The sequence below is a fragment of the Sus scrofa genome, chromosome 6 (genome assembly GCF_054392235.1).
Source record: "Sus scrofa isolate SSC_HxYL_T2T_F1_AM1 chromosome 6, Sscrofa_HxYL_maternal_Yorkshire_Landrace_v2.0, whole genome shotgun sequence".
In the NCBI taxonomy this organism is placed as follows: Eukaryota; Metazoa; Chordata; class Mammalia; order Artiodactyla; family Suidae; genus Sus; species Sus scrofa.
Window position 1 is genome coordinate 35,885,016 of NC_139388.1, and position 18,394 is coordinate 35,903,409.

At 53.4% G+C, this 18,394-nt stretch overlaps 1 protein-coding gene across 2 annotated transcripts in view; it reads right to left on the reverse strand.

Annotated features, from left to right (window-relative positions):
• Nucleotides 1–3,652: 3,652 nt before the first annotated feature.
• NKD1 (NKD inhibitor of WNT signaling pathway 1) overlaps nucleotides 3,653–18,394 on the reverse strand; it is a 95,904-nt gene continuing 81,162 nt past the window's right edge. Inside the window, exons 6-10 of one of the 2 annotated variants that reach the window (XM_021094196.2) lie at nucleotides 17,663–17,758; nucleotides 11,170–11,350; nucleotides 10,602–10,686; nucleotides 8,902–9,029; nucleotides 3,653–7,531 (exon numbers count right to left, since the gene is read on the reverse strand). In XM_021094196.2, coding sequence (XP_020949855.1) covers nucleotides 6,939–7,531; nucleotides 8,902–9,029; nucleotides 10,602–10,686; nucleotides 11,170–11,350; nucleotides 17,663–17,758 — 1,083 coding nt within the window. In that variant the 3' untranslated portion in view covers nucleotides 3,653–6,938. Of the gene's footprint in view, nucleotides 7,532–8,901; nucleotides 9,030–10,601; nucleotides 10,687–11,169; nucleotides 11,351–17,662; nucleotides 17,790–18,394 lie in introns of both variants that reach the window. The other variant, XM_084960335.1, reaches the window with a different exon arrangement.

Genomic DNA, 18,394 nt, shown 5'->3' on the forward strand with positions numbered 1-18,394 from the left:
CTGCCTCCCTTACACCTGAATGCACATATTCCTCAAGGTCAAGCTGCTAGGGTCTCACGCTGCTCATGTTGAGGCTCAGGCCTCTGGGTTTCTCTCACTGTGGTCTACAAAGGCCCACCTGTAACACTGTTTCCCCGGATGGGAGCTTGTTTTTTGTTTTTTGTTTTGGTCTTTGTGTCTTTTTTAGGGCCGCACCCACGGCATATGGAGATTCTCAGGCTAGGGGTTTAATTGGAGCTGTAGCCACTGGCCTATGCCACAGCCGCAGCAACACCAGGTCCCAGCTGCGTCTGCGACCTACACCACAGCTCACAGCAACGCCGGATCCTTAACCCACTGAGCAAGGCCAGGGATCGAACCCACAACCTCATGGTTCCTAGTTGGATTATTTCCACTGCGCCATGATGGGAACGCGGGTGGGAGCTTGTTAACAGCACTAATCCCTGCTCCCACCCACCCAGGGCCACATAATCTCAGTCTTTAGGGGTGGGCCTGGGTCTCTGCATTTAAAATGCTCCTTGGGGAGTTACCACTGTGGCTGAGTGGTAACGAACCCGACTAGTATCCATGAGGATGCAGGTTCGATCCCTGGCCTTGCTCAGTGGGTTAAGGATCTGGTGTTGCTGTGAGCTGTGGTGTAGGTTGCAGACGGGCTCAGATCCCACATTGCTGTGGCTGTGGTATAGCCTGGCAACTACAGCTCTGAGTGGACCCTTAGCCTGGGAATCTCCAAATGCCTTGGGTGTGGCCCTAAAAAGCAAAAAATAATAATAATAATAATAATAATAATAATAATAAAATAAAATGCTCCCTGGGAGACTCTTACGGTCCCTAGAGTTAGGCATTGCCCTCAAAGAGCCCTCTGAGGTCATGTGGGTCTCGACCTGGCTGCACAGGAATATGCAACTTCCTGATGCCCAGGCCAGAGAATTGGCAGCAGCAGAGGTGGAGCCCTGGCACCAGTACCTTTAAAAAATCTCCCCAGGTGATTCTGAAGCACTCAGAGGACGAGAATGATTGGCTGCGCTCATTCTACTCTGACTGCCCCCAGCCCACTCACAGGCTGGTCTATGTCAAAGTCAAGTCCGGAGGGTCCCTTGTCAAGGTCAAGACCCTCCTGCCTCTGCCAGGCTCACAGACTAGGCAGCACAATTCTCCCTTTGTGGGTTGGCAGGGGGATGTGGAGGGGAGAGGAAGGCCCTGGGGTGGTCAGTGGGAGATGGGGAGTCTAGGCCAGTCTCTGCCATTTCGTCCCTTTCTGGGGTCACCTTCTGCTCCCAGGAGATAGGTCTCGCTCCCACCACCCTCTTCTCGTGCTAAAGGCAGAGACGCTGGGTGCAGAAAGCCCTTGGAAGACATACATTCATCAGTCAAAGCATTCAGGGGCATGAGCCCCTGAGAAGATGGGTCAGGTTCAGAGGCTTGTTGGTTTGGGAGAAGGTGACAAGACCAAGGAGCAGACTGGAGCCTCCAGCAAGAGGCACGACAGCAGGAAGTGATACAGCTTTAATGACTGGAGAGGGGCGCCCTTGGTACAGCTTTTGGGAGTCAAGAAAGTGGTTGGCTGAACCACCCGTGCTGGTTCTATAAAACACAGGCATGGGCTCGTACACCTAGACAGGGGGTGACGCTGGGGCTGGGTGGGTGGATGCTGGGGCTGCACTGGACAAGTGGCATGGCTGCCTTGGGGTCTCTTGGGCCTGCAGCCCCCGTATGTGCTGGTGAAGCCCTACTTTCAGCGAGGAGGTGGGCGCTGTGGGGGTGGCGCGCCACAGCCCGCTGGCACCGAGCACAGCCCTTTCATTCCTGAGAGCGCTGACAGGCCTCACAGAAGCAGGGTTATTAGTACAGGCAGCCTTCCCCTCCTCCTGCCACCTCCAAGGTTGCCTTCCCTCTGGCCCAGTCATGATTTGACATCTAAACGTCGAGACAAGGTGGGGGGCAGGGGGAAGAGCAGAAGAAACTGCTCCTGGCTGTTTCCTTTGCCAAAAAGTGTAATTGGCACGGCTGCGTGTGAAGTGCATAGGCCTCTGGGGACACCCCCACCCACCCCCACCTCCACCCCCCACCCCACCCTGCTCCCTTCCCGGGCTCCCTGGGCAAAGAGAGCTTCAGCCTGCCTGACAGCCTTCATCAGACGTCCCCGGTGCCAGAGACAGATCAGCGGAATCGGGCATCCGAGCAACCAGCCAGTGCTTGTGGGTATGTGCGCATGAGGCTGGCAAAGCTCTGTATCCGGTCTCCAGCTCCCAGGGCAGCCCGGGTGCTCAGAGCGCAGGTCCTGGGGAAGCTCCTCTGTAAAGGGTGTCAGAGTTGCCCACGAGACAAAATTCGTCCCCACAAGCCTGCAGGAAAATGTGCTCAAAATGTCACCAAGAAGCATGGTTGACCATTTATTCTTTGGTCCCTTGGTTCCTCGGTTCCTTCCCCTCCCTCTCTTCCCCCTCCTCTCTTTTCCTTTTCTCTCTCCTCTTTCTTCGACTTCCAACTACTTGGTACAACTTCCTTTAGAGCTCATGTACAACCGATCAAAATTGAAATCAAAACTCTTTTTTGTCTTTTTTAGGGCTGCACCCGTAGCATATGGAAGTTTCCAGGCTAGGGGTTTAATCAGAGCTGCAGCTACCGGGCTACACCACAGCGGGATCCGAGCTGCATCTTCGACCTACACTGCAGCTCAAGCCACTGCTGAATCCTTAACCCACTGAGTGAGGCCAAGGATCGAACCCACATCCTCATGGATACTAGCTGGGTTCTTAACCCAATGAGCCACAACGGGAACTTTGAAGTCACAGACTCTCTTGAGCTCAGCTGTTCGGTAGTGGCACTCTGTTGCCAGTGCTCCTGGCTGGTGGGCACTAAGACAAGCCAGGCACGGGTATGTGCCATGGCCTAGGATGAGGCAGATCTGCCTGCAGGAGGGGATGGGCAAGCTGGTGACAGCGCCTCGGAGCAAGAGAAGGGTCGGGCAGCTGTTAAGAGGGGCGGGCAGAGCTCCGTGAGGGATGCGGGGAGCTCTCCAAATACATTAGGTTGCAGAGAAAAAGGGCCCAAGTATGAATACTATGCTATTCCTTGGGTAAAAATAAAAGGGTGGGGTGGGAAGAGGATTAAGCAGTAACGGCAGTGTTTTCTTTCTTAAAAATAGACCTGAAATATATACTGCAAAGTGTCCACAGTTGTAAAATCTGGGTGGGGAGTCTCACAGTTATTGTTACACGGTTTTCTGTTTCAAACTTCATTTGAAATATTTTTCAAAATAACAAAATTGGGGGGGGGTGGGAGGAGAGAGGAGTCGGCAGAGCACGGAGCCTGTTTAGGGCAGTGAAAATTCTCTGGATATGATGTGACATGATGGATACATGTCATTACACATTTGTCCAAACCCACTGAACGCACAACACCGAGAATGAGCCCCAAGGTAAAGTGAACCTCAGGAGATTATGATGGGTCAATATAGGTTCATCCTTGGTCCAAAAGGTACCATCTGCTGCGTGATGTTGCCAATGGGTAAGGCGATGCCCACATGGGGGCAGAGGGTATACGGGACCTCCTGCCCCTTCCTCTCAATGTTGTAAATCTAATACTGCTCTGAAAAGAAAAAAAAAAAAGGCCTTTAAAAGAAATTAACGAGAATTTAAACAGGGAGATATCTCATATAGATGTATTTATTCTTGTTAAAAAAAAATGGCAGTGACACTCCTGTGGGCACTGTTTTAACTCACTGAGTTCTCACGATGACCCCATGGGGTAGGTCTCTCACGATCCTCCTTTATAAAGGGGAGGCTGAGGCTTGAGAGGTACACGGAGCTACTAAGGGCCGGAGTTCGGATTTGAACCTGGGTAACCGGGCACCAACATCTGTGCTCACATCACCAAACCACACTGAAGGCCCAAAAGGTACCAGGAAGCTGGGGTTGGGGAAGTCAAAGGGAAGTATATTTCTTCCTGTACACCTCTGAGTACTATCAGAATATTCTACAAGCGCGTGTTATGATTTTTTTTAAAGTTAAGTAAATCCCAGGTACCAAGATAGAATCCTGAGAGGCATGGAGCTTGGGGAGATGGCAGGGACCTCCTCTCACAGGCTGAGGAAATGCTCTAAGGCAACCAGACCACAAAAAGCCTCCCTCTGTGGACCCAATGCCTGGCTCGTTTCCATGGTTGCAGCCATTCTCGGCCTGGGGCATCATCTGCTCTTGTCTGCTCAGCATCCTCCTGTCCCTTCTTCCGGCACAGGCCCCACCCCTTCCCCACAGGTTGGACACGTGACTCCAGGTGGGCCACGGTGATTGCTCCAGGGATGGGTACCAGATTCAAGCCCAGCCAATCAGAATCCTTCCCTGGGCTTGTCCTAGGGGAAAATCCTTTTTTAAAAATCTGGTTGGGCAACCCAGAATGCCAGCAGCCCCCACACCATGGCAAAGCATGTCAGGGTGAAAATATAAATACAGATCGGGAGCAACAAGAACCAGCAAGTCTCGGCTTCATTCACATCATGGATCCTGTTATCTCAAAGCCAGCTCCCTCTCTGCCTTTCCTGCTTTGGTTACATTCCAGTCAGTTTGAGCTACTTGCTGACTGACTAGAAGCCCACCACCCCAAACAAAGGAAGCCCGAATCCACTGGTTAAGGGATCCTGGGAAAGACCAGAATCCCACCTCTGCCACCTGCTGTGTGGCCTCAAGAGTTACTCAACCTCTCTGAGCCTGCTGAGCTCCCTGAGCTTGCACTGGCTGCCTCAGCGTTGTCCTCAGGATTAACTGTGCTAATCTAGTCCCAGGCTCATCAGTAACTAATAATAAAGCGAATACGGGGACAATACCTCAGCACACTAGCTTCAAAAATAACTCCTTACCAATCGCATTAAACCAACACCAGAAGCTCTGGAAAAGGGGGTGCCAGTTGGGAGACCAAGCAGCAGAAAGGCAGGCAGTTGATCCACATGTTCTTCCTGTGCCCCTCCAGATTCCCCCTCCTCTCTCCTCTTCCCTGGAAGAACTCCCAGGGGGACCCCCATCAAGAGCTCCCTACTCTGACTTCCGGTGGCTTCAGTCTCAGCAGGATTCAGGCAGGCAAGACAGTGAGGTCAGGAAGTCCTTTCCCTACAGGGTCCCGCAGGCTGGCTGCATCCTTCCAGTAAAGGTCACAGCTCTTTCAGGTTCCCCCACCTCTCTCTCTGCTGAGGATGCTCCCGGCCAACCACTCCACACCAGGGGAGGGACTGGCACCCACAGTGCCAGCCCAGGACCCTGCCCTCTTTCAAGAGGCTCTGCCCCCACTTTGTAAATATTCCCTTTATTAAGCTCACTTTGGTCACCCAGTTAGAGTGTGTGCGTTCTCTGGTTTTCACAGGGTCCTTGAGTGGTTGACAGGGGTCTTTTGCCTGGCCTTCCCAGGTCTCAACCTCACACTATCCAGCTCTGCAGAAGACACTGCTCCAGGGTCCCAATTCTGGCCACTGTCTCCATGTCCCTCCAAGCTGCTTCTTCTTTTTTCTTTTTAGGGCCACATCCATGGCATACGGAAGTTCCCAGGCTAGGGGTCGAATTGGAGCTGAAGCTGCTGGCCTAGGCCATAGCCACAGCAATGGGGGATCCAAGTTGCATCTGCGACCTATGCCACAGCTTATGGCAATGCCAGATCCTTAACCCACTGAGCGAGGCTAGGGATTGAACCTGCATCCTCATATGGACCAGTCGTGTTCTTAACCTACCGAGCCACAATGGGAACTCTCCCTCTAAACTTTCTGTACTCCAACAGGCCTCTCCAAAATCTGCCAGGTCCCAAACCCCAGAAAGGATCCCCAGTGAGAGGCAAGTGGCTAACAGCAGGTAACTGACAGCAGTCTCAACGAGAGGCACACAGGGTCACATCTGGGCTCTGGATGTGTCTTGAGAAGCAAAGCACCGATTTCTGCACACCAGAAAAGTTACCTGAGAGTGTATATTTATAGAAAGATACATAGAAATGGACAGACAGCATCTATCTACAGATACAGGAAGCTCTGGTAGAGAAGCACATAGGTAGGTATATATTTGCCAATGGTAGGACCCGAGGTTTCCACATCTTCCGTCACAACCAACACCACACAACTGCCCGATCTCGGAACCCCATGCTTGTTTACGTGGTTGGTTCCCTCGGCAGAGGTTACCAAGACGAGAAAGCTGGTTCCAAGGGCAGTCTTTCAATATGCGTGTGTAGCTTTCTAAAGAAGAGAGGAGGACGAGAGGAGAAAAGAGAAATGTATTTTCTTGGTGTGCGGCCGAAAAGGCGGGACTGGTTTGGGGGCAGGGACGCGAGTCCGCTGGAAAGGCGTGAAAGGTACTTCCAGAAAGGATAGCTAAGGTTTCTAGGTTGGGACATTGAAAACACCACAGCCGGGGAAGTCGCGCCATCTGCAGTCCGCTGAAATCCCTTGTAGCACGTTACCGTCAGTGAAGGGCACAATAAAATCAGAATCATACTAAGAGGTAGCAGCTGTTTATCTTCTCGGAGATTTGGAGGGTCTCTGGAAGCCAGGCCAGGCAAGGGTGCTCTCCTGGAAGAGACTGGGGTGGGACGGAGTTCTGGCGGAGGGCCCGCCCGGGGCTGGGAAAGGCGTGGGATGGCCTGAGCGGACACCCCAGCTCTGCCGCTCCGGAGCCCGCCCCCCCCCCCCGCACCCCCGGGGGTTGGGGGGAGCCTCTGCCTCTGCAGGCCACTTCCAAACCCAGAGTCACTTCTTGGATGAGTTATGCAGTCCCCACAACATATAAATAAAAGTTTAGTTCTGTGTTCCTGTATAGCTTCTACATGGAGGCTAGCTGAATATTAGTGGAGTACCAATAATTATTAATAACAATAATCGTCATAATAACAATAATTAATAGAATAATAATGCCTTGCGGGCAGGGGGAGGGGGTCCTTCACATGGCGGGGGCGGGGTGGGCAGGGCTCTATGTCTGGTAAAAGTGGTGGTAATGGTGGTGGTGTTCGTGGTGGTGGTGATGCTCGTGTCTCTGGACCGCCTGGCCCGCCGGGCTCTCGTACACCACCACGGCGGGCAGCTCCCGCACGTGGTCCCGCCCCACAACGGGGCCGCCCACGGCCAGGGGCGCCTGCACGCCCCGGCACCCCGGCTGGCTCTCCTTGGCGCGGTGCTTGTGCTTCTTGTGCCCGAGGGGCGCCAGCGTGGGGAGGAGGGCGGGACTGGCGGCCAGGTGGCCGGAGGCGGGCACTGCAGGGACGGCGGGTCCCACTGGGGGTTTGCTTCTGGCCCCTCTGGCCCCGTGGCCCACACTCACGCTCTTGCCCTGGGCCTTGGGGGACCTCACAAAGTGCTTGCTCCCGTCCTGGGTGCCACCCCGGAGCCGCTGCTGGACCTCGGAGACCTTGGCGAAGGGGGCATCGAGAAAGTGGAAGGAGCTGGGGTCCGCGCCTGGGGGCTTCCGGTGCGTGATGTGGGCAGCTTCGGGCTCGTGGGAGCGAGATCGAGTGGGGTTGGAGGCGCGGGGGGGCAGTTCTGACTTCTGGGCCACTGACGGGGAGCCTAGGAACCAATTCAGCAGATGTTGGATGAGCACCTACTATGTGCTGGTGCCGCACGGTGCCCCAGAGCCCATCCCCACCACCAGTTCTCCTCGACTCATAGAGGGGTTTTTCTTTCTTTCTTCTTCTTCTTTTTTTTTTTTTTTTGTCTTTTCTAAGGCCGCACCTGCTGCATATGGAAGTTCCCAGGCTAGGGGTCTGATCGGAGCTGTAGCCACTGGCCTACGCCAGAGCCACAGCAACTCGGGATCTGAGCCATGTCTGCGACCTACACTACAGCTCACGGCAACATCGGATCCTTAACGCACAAGCAGGGCCAGGGATCGAACCAGCAACTTCATGGTTCCTAGTGGAATTTGTTGACTACTGCGCCACAACGGGAACTCCCATAGAGGAGTTTCTTATCCAAGCTCCTCCCCTCTCCCACCCTGCTTTGGAGGAAAATTTTCTGGAATGGAACTTTGCCGTCTGCTAAGTGGGGAAAATTGTTTCTTTGTTAGATCTTTAAAAATAATCAGTTCTCCTTCTGAGAGCTTTGAAAGAGAGGAGACAGAGATGCTTAACTGTCCGAGGTCAGTGAAGCGCAGCAAAGGAAGGCTACAAGCATATTCCTTAACTTACGGAGGCAGCGGGGAGAGAGAGGAATTAAACAGGGGAGGAAGGGGAGAAGGGCGTTAGGGGGAGTGAGATTTAGTGGACCGTGTCTTCATTTATCTTAGCAAGAGCTGAGACGTCAAGGGCTGACAGCAGAGGTTTGCTTAAGGAAGCCAGAACCCTCAGCAGAGGAGAAGGGAACGGGGTTGGGGGTGGGTCAGTGGCCAGCACCAAACCGGTGTTTTCATTGGATTATAAACCCTCGGCTACTACTTGAGTTTGTTTCAACTTTGTGCATGTATTACTTTATTTTTTTATTTTATTTTTTATTTTTATTTTTTTTGTCTTTTTGCCTTTTCTAGGGCCGCTCCCATGGCATATGGAGGTTCCCAGGCCAAGGGGTCTAATCGGAGCTGTAGCCGCCGGCCTACGCCAGAGCCATGGCAACGTGGGATCCGAGCAGAGTCTGCGACCTACCCCACAGCTCACGGCATCGCTGGATCCTTAACCCACTGAGCGAGGCCAGAGATCGAACCCGCAATCTCATGGTTCCTGGCTGGATTCGTTAACCACTGAGCCACAATGGGAACTCCCTACTTCATTTTTTTTTTTTTATGTTTCAAATGTCGTCTCCTCCCAGAAGACTCTGTAATCCGGCCGATAAAAGCTGTGCCTTCCCCAAGCTCAGGGGGACAGGGAACATCCTCGTTTGGCCCACCTGCTCCCCCAGCCATGCCTGCCCCTCGCCGCCCTCCCAGGTGAAAGAGCTCCCCTTACCAGGCCCAAACTGGGATGTGTAGTTTTCTATGCCGGCGAGGTCTAAGTAGTGGTTTCTCCTCTCAATGTTCTCATCTACGCAATGGTGGTAGCAGCCAGACTGCTCCAGACGGCTGTCACCCTGGAACCTAGCAGGGGAGGCAAGCGAGGGGGTCAGCCTTGGCCCCCTAGTGGGAGGGGTCCCACTAGCTCTTGAGAAAACACCAGGACAAGTCCACCTGGTCCCTCTGTTAGTTTCCATCTGGGTCTTAGGAGTGGGGGAGTGGGGGGCAGGAAGGACCACCCAGCCCTCCACCCCATAACCTCCCTGGCCTGGCCTCCCTGGGCCTTCCAAGAAGATGGACAGGGACAACTATGCTTTGAGCAGGCCCAAAGCAAAGGAGAGGGTGGTGACTGGTCAAAACTTAAGGATGCTCCAAAGCCAGGCTTTCAAACCACGTCTCCTAATGCCTGCCTGGCTCCCCAGCAGGGGAGGGAGGAGAGAAGCCCCCAAGCCACCGGAGTGGAGACTGGCCACTTCCATAAGCCCAGAACGACCCTTCCCAGTGTGTGTGTGTAGGAGGGGGGAGCAGGGGAGAGAGGTGACCTTTCTCCCACTGCAGGATTCTGGGTTCCTGCCCTTCCTCTTTGAGGGTCTCTGTGATCCGCTCACACCCATGTGCCTCCTCCCTGCTCCCCCAGGACGGCCCCCGCACATCTATCGCACATCTACCGGGGGCTGGGTGACCCCGACCCCCAGCCCTCTCCCCCACCCCATTGCTTCCCTGCTTGGGCGGCCTCTCTCTTTCTCCTACGCTAGTGCCTCTCAAGTCCCAGTCCTTTCCTTTCCATGTTCACAGTAGGTACCCACTCATCCTCATGCCTCCTCCATTCCTGTTACTTCATATCACTGATGACACAGCACTTTTTTTTTTTTTTTTTTAAGGTCCACATATGGAAGTTTCTAGGCTAGGAGTCAAATTGGAGCTGCAGCTGCAGGTTTATGCCACAGCAACATGGGATCTGAGCCGCATCCGTGACCTAAGCTGCAGCTTATGGCTATGCAGGATCCTTAACCCACTGAGCGAGGCCAGGGATCGAACCCACATCCTCATGGATACTGGTCAGGTTCTTAACTCCCTGAGCCACAACGGGAACTCCAACTCAGCACGTTTCTTTATCCCATCTCTCTGTTTTCTTCCCTTCCTCTCTTCACTTCCTTCCTTGTAGTTACAGAAATAACAAGTGAAAGATAATTGCAGCCTTACAACACCTTATCCACAATTCTGAAATCCAAAACTCCTGAAAATAGAGTTTTCATAACCCATTTGGCAGCCACGCTTGCTCTAAACAGATGTGAAGGTAGCTATAGCCTTTATTTCACTTAGTATAGTTACATGTATCCCTGCGGAAATATTTCTGTGCTAAATCCTGAGGTTCTGCTTAGACCCCCAAATAGAAGACACAAGAAACACGTTGGGAGTACTTTTCTAAAACTCAACAAATGTCAAATTCCAAAACACACCTGGTCCAAAGCATTTTGGGTGAAGCAACGTGGGCCTACACTAAACTGTCTTGGAAAACTGAGTTTGATTTGTGAGCCTGTTTCCTGAAATTACTGCCCTGTCCCAAGGAGACTGTAGACTCCTCAAAATCTCTCAGAGGTGGGTACACAGCTGGTGCTCAACCCGTTGCTCCGAGGCACTGGGCCCATGCCCTACCTGAGGAGAGCCCGTTGCTTCTTCTCCCAGCTTCGCAGTTCCTCCGCGGGCTTGGTCTCTGCTCTGGGCCTGGTGCTCTGCAGGTCTGAGTCATGTCCGAGAAAGAACCCAGTAAGCAGCTTGTTCCCAAGCCCGGCAGCCTCCCGGCCCTGCCTGAGCTGTCCAGGCTGCTTGGCAGCCGGCCCCTGAAAACTTGCCTACAGCAGCCTTGTGACGGCTCCATGGGGCAGGTTCTCCCTGAGCCTGGACTAAAAGGAGGGGTCTCACAGCCACCTGACCCGCTTAACTCCTCCCCCAGACTCACCTCCTTTCCTTCCCAGACCCCTTAGCTGCCTTTGAGGCCCTGCCCATGATGTTCACAGCGGCTGCTCCACCCCCAGGCCCACCTCCAGGGCTTTGCTTCCCCGGGGGCCTTCCACCTGGAATTCCTTCCCTATCCAATCCCTACTCCTCCAAGGACCCACTCAGCTCCCACCTGTCCAAGGAACAGCTCACAAGAAAGCCCCCGGGACTCCCCGCCACTCCTCCCAGTGGAGGGACCCTTCCCAAGAACTGGGAGCGGACTGACCCCCGCGGGCAGGATGGTGCTCCAGCCCTTCCCCAGGGTGATTGAGAAGGATGCTCTTCTTGCTCTGGCTCCCGTCGGGGGCCACGGTGAGCTTTACCCGCAGCGTCTTGCTGGACGTCGGGGAGTGGTTGACAGAGGAATCCACCACCTCATAGATGGTGTGCAGCAGGCTGGTGATGTCCTGGGTGGGGAGGGAAGCAGAGACCCACTGCATTTCAAACAAAAGAATCAGAGGGCCTGGGACACCCAAAAGGCGGAAACCTCCCTGGTTCCCCCAAAGCCCAGCCTCAGCAAACACTAGGATGTGGGAGGGAGGGGAAGCAAGAGTGAGGACTCGGAGGGGAGTGGCCTGAATGCACAGGAACGACCATGGGCAGCGGGGCTCAGTGGCGCTGGGAAGGACTCTGTGCAAATGGCTACGGAAACCTCTCATCCCCTTGCTGGTGGAAAGATGCCTGAGGATGCTACGTTCCCTGGACCTCCCGGATGTCCTGCAGAAGCTAAGCCATCTCATAGGCGCCAGAGAAAGCTCTTAGGCTGGGTGCTGTGTCACAGGTAAACTGAGAGGAGAGCCACGGGTCCTGTGGGCGTGGGCATCCACAGCATCCGCTTCCTAGAGTTCCTTGGTGGCATTATCAAGGATAAGGAGAAAAGGGAACCCCTGTGCACTGTTGGTGGCAACGTGAATTAGTTCAGTTGCTGTGAAAAACAGTATGGAGGTTCCTCAAAAAATTAAACATAGAATTACGATACCATCCAGCAATTCCACTAAGGAAGGGTATATGACTCAAAGAACTGAAAGCAGGTTCTCTAAAAGACATTCGTACAGCCATGTTCATAGCAGCATTATTCACAATAGCCAAAAGGTGGGTACAGCCGGGCATTGTCACTGCTATGGCACAGGTTCGGTCCCTGGCCCAGGAACTTCCACATGCCACAGGAAAACACACATACACATAAACAACAAGAAGAACATAAACGAGTATGTGCTTCTGATCTGATGAGCACCCTCTGAATGAAAAATGAAAAAATGAATATGAGCCTAAAGCTAAGCAACTGAGAATTTAACCAAATCTCATCTTCTGTCTGTTACCCCCTTCACCAGAACAGCTCTCTCCAATCCACGCTCCATGAGGCGTCTCAAATCTTTCTGAGTGGGGGACGGCGAAGGGACGAGGTCCCCCTCACTAGGGATCCCTAATTCTGGACATGGGCTAAGGTCCTTGGTCTGAGGGGAGGCTTCCTGCTTTAGATGAGGTTGAAACCCCAGAAAAGGCATTTGCTCTATAAGTCAGGCTCGTAGTTGATGATCTGCCTAGCGACTCTTGCTGAAGACAGACGGACTCAGTCCCCCGGTGCCTCCTCACCTATAAGCCCATAGGCAGAGGCGACACCAAGCACTGCCACGGCCATGCAGGTAAGGTTTTGGATGACCAGGAGTGGCAGGGCCACTGCGACACTGTCCCCACCCACAGGAGGGGGTAATACAGCCAGCCCTGCAGGCTCAGGGTCATTCCAGAGAAGCCAGAAATCCAGAGTCTCCTGTTAAATCTTTAGAATCTTTGATTCTGGCAACAAAGTTAATTTTTTCCAGCTCATTCCCCTCTGCCCCCAGCCCCTGCCATCCATCATTTGATTTCTGTCTCTATGAATCTGACAACTCTAGGTACCTCCTATAAGTGAAATCATACAGCATTTGTCTTTTTGCGACTGGCTTCTTTCACTCAACACATTGTCCTCAAAGTTCATCCAGGTCATAGCAGATGCTAGAGGCTAGATCATAGTCCATTGCACGGATCCGTCACATTTTGTGGATCCATTCATCCTTCAGTGGACACTGGGGTTGCTTCCACCTTTTGGCTTTTATGAGTAATGCTGCAACGAACATGCTGTATGAATGTCTTTTAGAGACTCTGCTTTCAGTTCTTTGGGGCATATACCCATGAGTGGAATTGCTGGATCATATCACAATTCTATGTTTAATTTTTTTTGAGGAACCCCTGTACTGTTTTCCATAGTGGCTGAACCAATTTACATTCCCACCAACAAGGGCTTCCTTTTGTCCATATCCTCTCCAATACTTTTTTTTTTGGTCCTTTTGATAACAACCATTTTAACCGGCATGAGGTGATATCTCAGTGTGGTTTGGTTTTCTTTCTTCCTCCCTCCCTCCTTCCTTTCTTTCCCTTCCACCCTTTTTTCTTCTTTCCTCCCTCCTTACTTCCTCCCTCCCTTCCTTCCTTCTTCTTTTTATGGCTGCACCTGTGGCAGGTGGAAGTTCCCGGGCTAGGGGTCAACCTGGAGCTGCACCTGCCAGCCTATGCCACAGCCAGGGTAACACCAGATCCCAGCAGCCTCTGTGACCTGTCTGCAACTTTTAGCAACACCAGATCCTTAACCCACGGAACGAGGCCAGGGATCAAACCTACATCTTTACAGAGACAATGTCAGGTCCTTAACCTGCTGAGCCACGTTTCTCACCATGGTGGTTTTGATTTACATTTCCTTGATGATGAATGAGGTTAAACATCTTTCTAAGTGCTTCTGGGCTATTTGTATTACTACTCTGGAGAAATGTTTGGTTAAGTCTTTGCCCATTTTTTAATCGAGTGATTTGTTTTGTCATTGAGTTGTAGGAGCTCTTTACATATTCTGGATATGAATCCCTTCTCAGACACATGATTTGTTGATATATTGTCCTATTCCATAGGCTGCCTTTCACTCTGCTGATTGTGCCCTTATTTTGGTGTAGTCCTGTTTATCCATTTTCACTTTTGTTGCCTGTGCTGGGCCAGAACATCTGGGGGCTAGACTGGGATTGTGGGAGCTGCCCATTTGAGACCTGGGCTCTGGCCACACACTCGCTGTCTCACTGGGGATCCCAGCTTTTCTGGCAAGGCCCACAGAGGACCCTTCTTCCCCCTTCTCTTTCACCACTAGGACTGCCCACTCTCATCATCTCCAGAAGCCCATGAAGGTGGTGCTATTATCTCTATTTTACAAAGAAAAGTGAGGTCCACCAATATCCTCACCTAAGCATCATATACCCAGATTGCCTGGCGTGCAATCCCTGAGGGTCCCAGCTGATTCAAGATCTAGAACAAGGGTGCTTTGGCAGTCCCAACTGGACGATCAGCCCTGTTGACTGCACAGAGTCCAGCACAGAGGAGCAGGTACCTGTGAATATTCATTGTACAAACGAACACCTGAAGGATGAATGGGGACTTTCTCCTGAGCTGGGAAGTTGGCCCAGATGCTGGCTATACTGTGGCTGCAGTGAGACAGAAGCCCGTGGGCCCCAGCGCACAGGCACGTGTGTGCTGACGGCCAGAAAGCGTGGAGGGGAACAGGATTTACAGCCAGACTGAGGAGTGGCTTTAGGGCTAAAAATAGACCAGAGGACGCTCCAGGCTGGATCTTCTCTGGACTGGAAGCCAACCTCCTTGCTCCTTGGCAGGAGAAAGAGGCCAGGGAAGGCTCTCCCCAGGGCTGGGCTGGGGCATCCTTCTTGGAAATCCTTACTTTCTCACTATTCCTCTTGTTAGCAAAGGGGAAAGGAGAGCAGAACGCAGCTCAGAAAGCAGTGCCTGCCTGCAAGGTTTCTGTAACACGGCCGAGGTGAGGAGCAAACCCTCTTAAGGCTGGCTCAGGAGGCGCCCTCAGCCTCTCCTGAACCAGAAAGGAAGAGGGCAGTTACCAGGGGCTGAGCTGTCTTGGCCACAGCATGTATTAAAAGAGGGGAGGAGTTCCCGTCATGGCGCAGTGGTTAACGAATCCGACTAGGAACCATGAGGTTGCAGGTTCGATCCCTGGCCTCGCTCAGGGGGGTTAAAGATCTGGCGTTGCCGTGAGCTATGGTGTAGGTTGCTGACGTGGCTTGGATCCCGCATTGCCGTGGCCCTGGCATAGGCTGGTGGCTACAGCTCTGATTAGACCCCTAGCCTGGGAACCTCCACATGCCACAAGTACGGCCCTAGAAAAAGACAAAAAAAAAAAAAAAAAAAAAAGAAGGGAGCATCCACCATACCCCTAAGAAGCCCAGCCCAGCTGCCCGCGGAGGCTTAACACATAGCTGGGTCACCCCAGTTCAGCTTCGTGACCCAGGCTTCAAGCCTGGGGTGCATTCCCCTGTGAAGACAATAACACCATTTCCAAACAGGCTGGCAGGGGGTGGGCTGGGGTATGGGGGAAAAAAAATAACCCTTCACACAAAACATCACAACCAGAGGACACTTGAGGGTCTCCCCAGAGTCCAACACCAGAAAAGGTCTCCACTGATTTCCAAACACTCAGGCCCCCCTGGAGCCTTTGCCTGCCTGGAATCCATCCCCCCTTCCCCTAGCTACAGCACCTTGATTTTATTTTGTGAACCAAATGCATACCCCCTCCCACTTTCAGACTATGTGACTCAGTATCAAATAACTTTCCGCTGACTCTCGAATGAGCACACGGACCCAGAGTGGGCCACTAAAAGCATCATAAATTTATGGCAAAAATGACTGATTCAGGACCAGTGAGTTCTTTTTTTTTTTTTTTTTGTCTTTTTTTTTCTAGGTCCGCACTCACGGCATATGAGGTTCCCAGGCTAGAGGTCTAATCGAAGCTGTAGCTGCCAGCCTATGCTACTGCCAGCCTATGCCACAGCCACAGCAACGCGGGATCCGATCCACATCTGCGACCTACACCACAGCTCATGCCAACGCTGGAGCCTTAACCCACTGAACGAGGCCAGGGATCAAACCCACAACCTCATGATTCCTAGTTGGATTCATTAACCACTGAGCCATGAGGGGAACTACAGGACCAGTGAGTTCTGACACTCCAGATGACTTTCTGAATTTGGGGCAGGGGGTGGGGGTTGAAGATGGCATGGAATATAGATTGAAACTATCAGCCATGATCTTGCTACTGCCTGCCTGATAATAAAGAAACACAGAGGAAAGAGAACCATAAAGAACAGCTAGTCCTGAAGACACTGAGCCTCTGGATCCAGCCATGCCTGAAGCCAGTATTTCTGGACTGAGTTTTCAGTTACATGAGCCAACTGAATCTTTTTTTTTTTTTTTCTTTTAACCTAAGGCAATTTGTTGGGATTCTATTCCTTACACCCCAAAGAGTCCTGAATGATTAAAAGTCCCTCACAGCTTCTTCCTCCAACCTATTCTAACATCGTCTAATACACAGCCTGAGGAAGAGGTGGTCTTTTTTCACCCAAGTCTCCCCTCTGGCAGCTTTTTCTGTCTGTAGAGAAGAAAACACTGAGTCCTGAACCGCAACAGGGAGATAAGGCAGTGAAGCTTTAGTTCTCCTGGGGACACCCTGAGGCCCTCGCGTGCTGGACCAGAGGTGGGCATGATGCCAGCCACATTCATCTCAGACCTCCATGTGGGCCTGTTAGAGGCCACACACCTGAACACCAGGGTCTCCTGGAGAGGGGAGAGGATGTGAGAGAAGGCGGAGAGAAAAGGAAATGAGGAGACGGAAGGAATGGTACCAAGGCCCAGGCAAAAGACAGGCAGCAAATAGTCAGCTATCATTCAGACCGGATCACGCACCAGCTTGAACCAGCCCTCCCCTGTCTTCCCTTAACACCAAGAAGCAAAGTCACCTTGCTACCTGGGGCCTCCGAGGTCGCAGACCACCTGTTCTGCTGGCTCCTGGCTGCAGCCCTGTCTCTCTGGATAAGCAGCCCCGGCACCAGTGTCTTCCGCTTCCTTAAACACCCTGAGCGCTCCTGCTCTCCCAGGCCCAGGGCTCTCCCCTAGCTCGGCATGCTACATGGCTCCGCCCCTGTGCCGCCTCCTCCAGGAGGCCTCCCTGGACACCCCTGCCCCCAACTGGGGCATGTCACTCTGCTTATTTCCTTCTGCTCATGTCACAGCTCACAATGATCCTAAGACTGTTGGGGCCCCTGCTTCCCTCCATAGAAAATCAGAGCTACACGGCTGGAAACTGCTGCATCTGGGTCGGTCCCCACTGTGCATGGAGCCCATAGGGGATGCTCACAGGAGAGGCAGACCCAGGCGTGGAGAAAGGGGAGGAAAGCCATGCAGGGGAGGTTTGCGGGGAGAGACAGACACAGGCCTGCGGGGAGCGGGAGGAGGAGCGGGCTGGTAACAGGGCCATGGGGTTGGGGGTGCTCATTCCTGCATCTGTGGAGGGAGGCACTGCCCGGCCTTCATGTGCCCAGCCCCCCAGCTCCAGGGCAGACGGGTCGAGGTGGGAAGTGGCCTGGGGCAGTCTTCCTCCAGGGAGGCCTCGGGGCTCTGCTCCTGCCCCTTCGCCCCTTCCCCAGCAGGAATGGCGCCTAGGCTATAGCAGCCCCACTGTCCCTTCCTGTCTGTCACCTCCCCCCACTCGGGTCTCCATGAAGCTTCCAGTGGCCCTGATCCTGCCATTAGGAGAAGGGGCAGCAGTGGCAGGCACACCATGGCTGGTCCCGGTCCCGTGCCTGAAGGCGTGGCCCGGCGGGAGGCCAGGCAGGTGCGCTCACCTCGCGGGTGACCTTGCCGTTGTTGTCAAAGTCATACAGGGTGAAGGTCCACTCCTGCCGGCTGTCCTCCTCCACAGACACGTCACACTGCAGCTCCTGGACACAGACAGACAATAGATGAGCGTGGCTGGTCACCTGGTAGCTGGAACATCCTGGCTGCCCTCCCCAGACCCAGTGTGACAAGCATAATGACCAAGACATGATGGGCCTGGGAGAGAGGCCAAGCCAGGGAGGGGAGCTTGGGCCAGGGGAGAGGTGCCTGCCAGATGCCAGAGAGCCTCCGGGTCTTCAAAGGCCAAGGAGACACAAGGGGGCCAGGGGAGCGGGGTGGGGGGTGGCGGGGAGAGTCTGGGAGGAGGAATTGTGGCCTCAGGAAGACTGAACTTGGACCCAGGGTTAGAAGGTACTGGAAGGAAGACACAGGGAACAGTAACTCAGGGAGCCATGGCGGGACCGTCAGGGTGGCCCTGACCTGGAAGGCAGGACAGGAGGAGCATGAAGAGCTCAAGTTCCAAAGTCAGCTCCAGGTGCCCTGCATGACCGTCCATAGATGCATGACCTTGGCCATGGCCCTGCGCTTCTCTGAGCCTCAGTTTCCCCTCATACGAATGATGGAACATGATGGTATCAACCTCATGAGGTTGTGGAGAGCATTAACTGCCCTGCCTCCCGTCTCCCGGTCCCCTCCACGTCCCCCTGCAGCTGTGGTGGGCACTTCCTGACCTCCGAGCT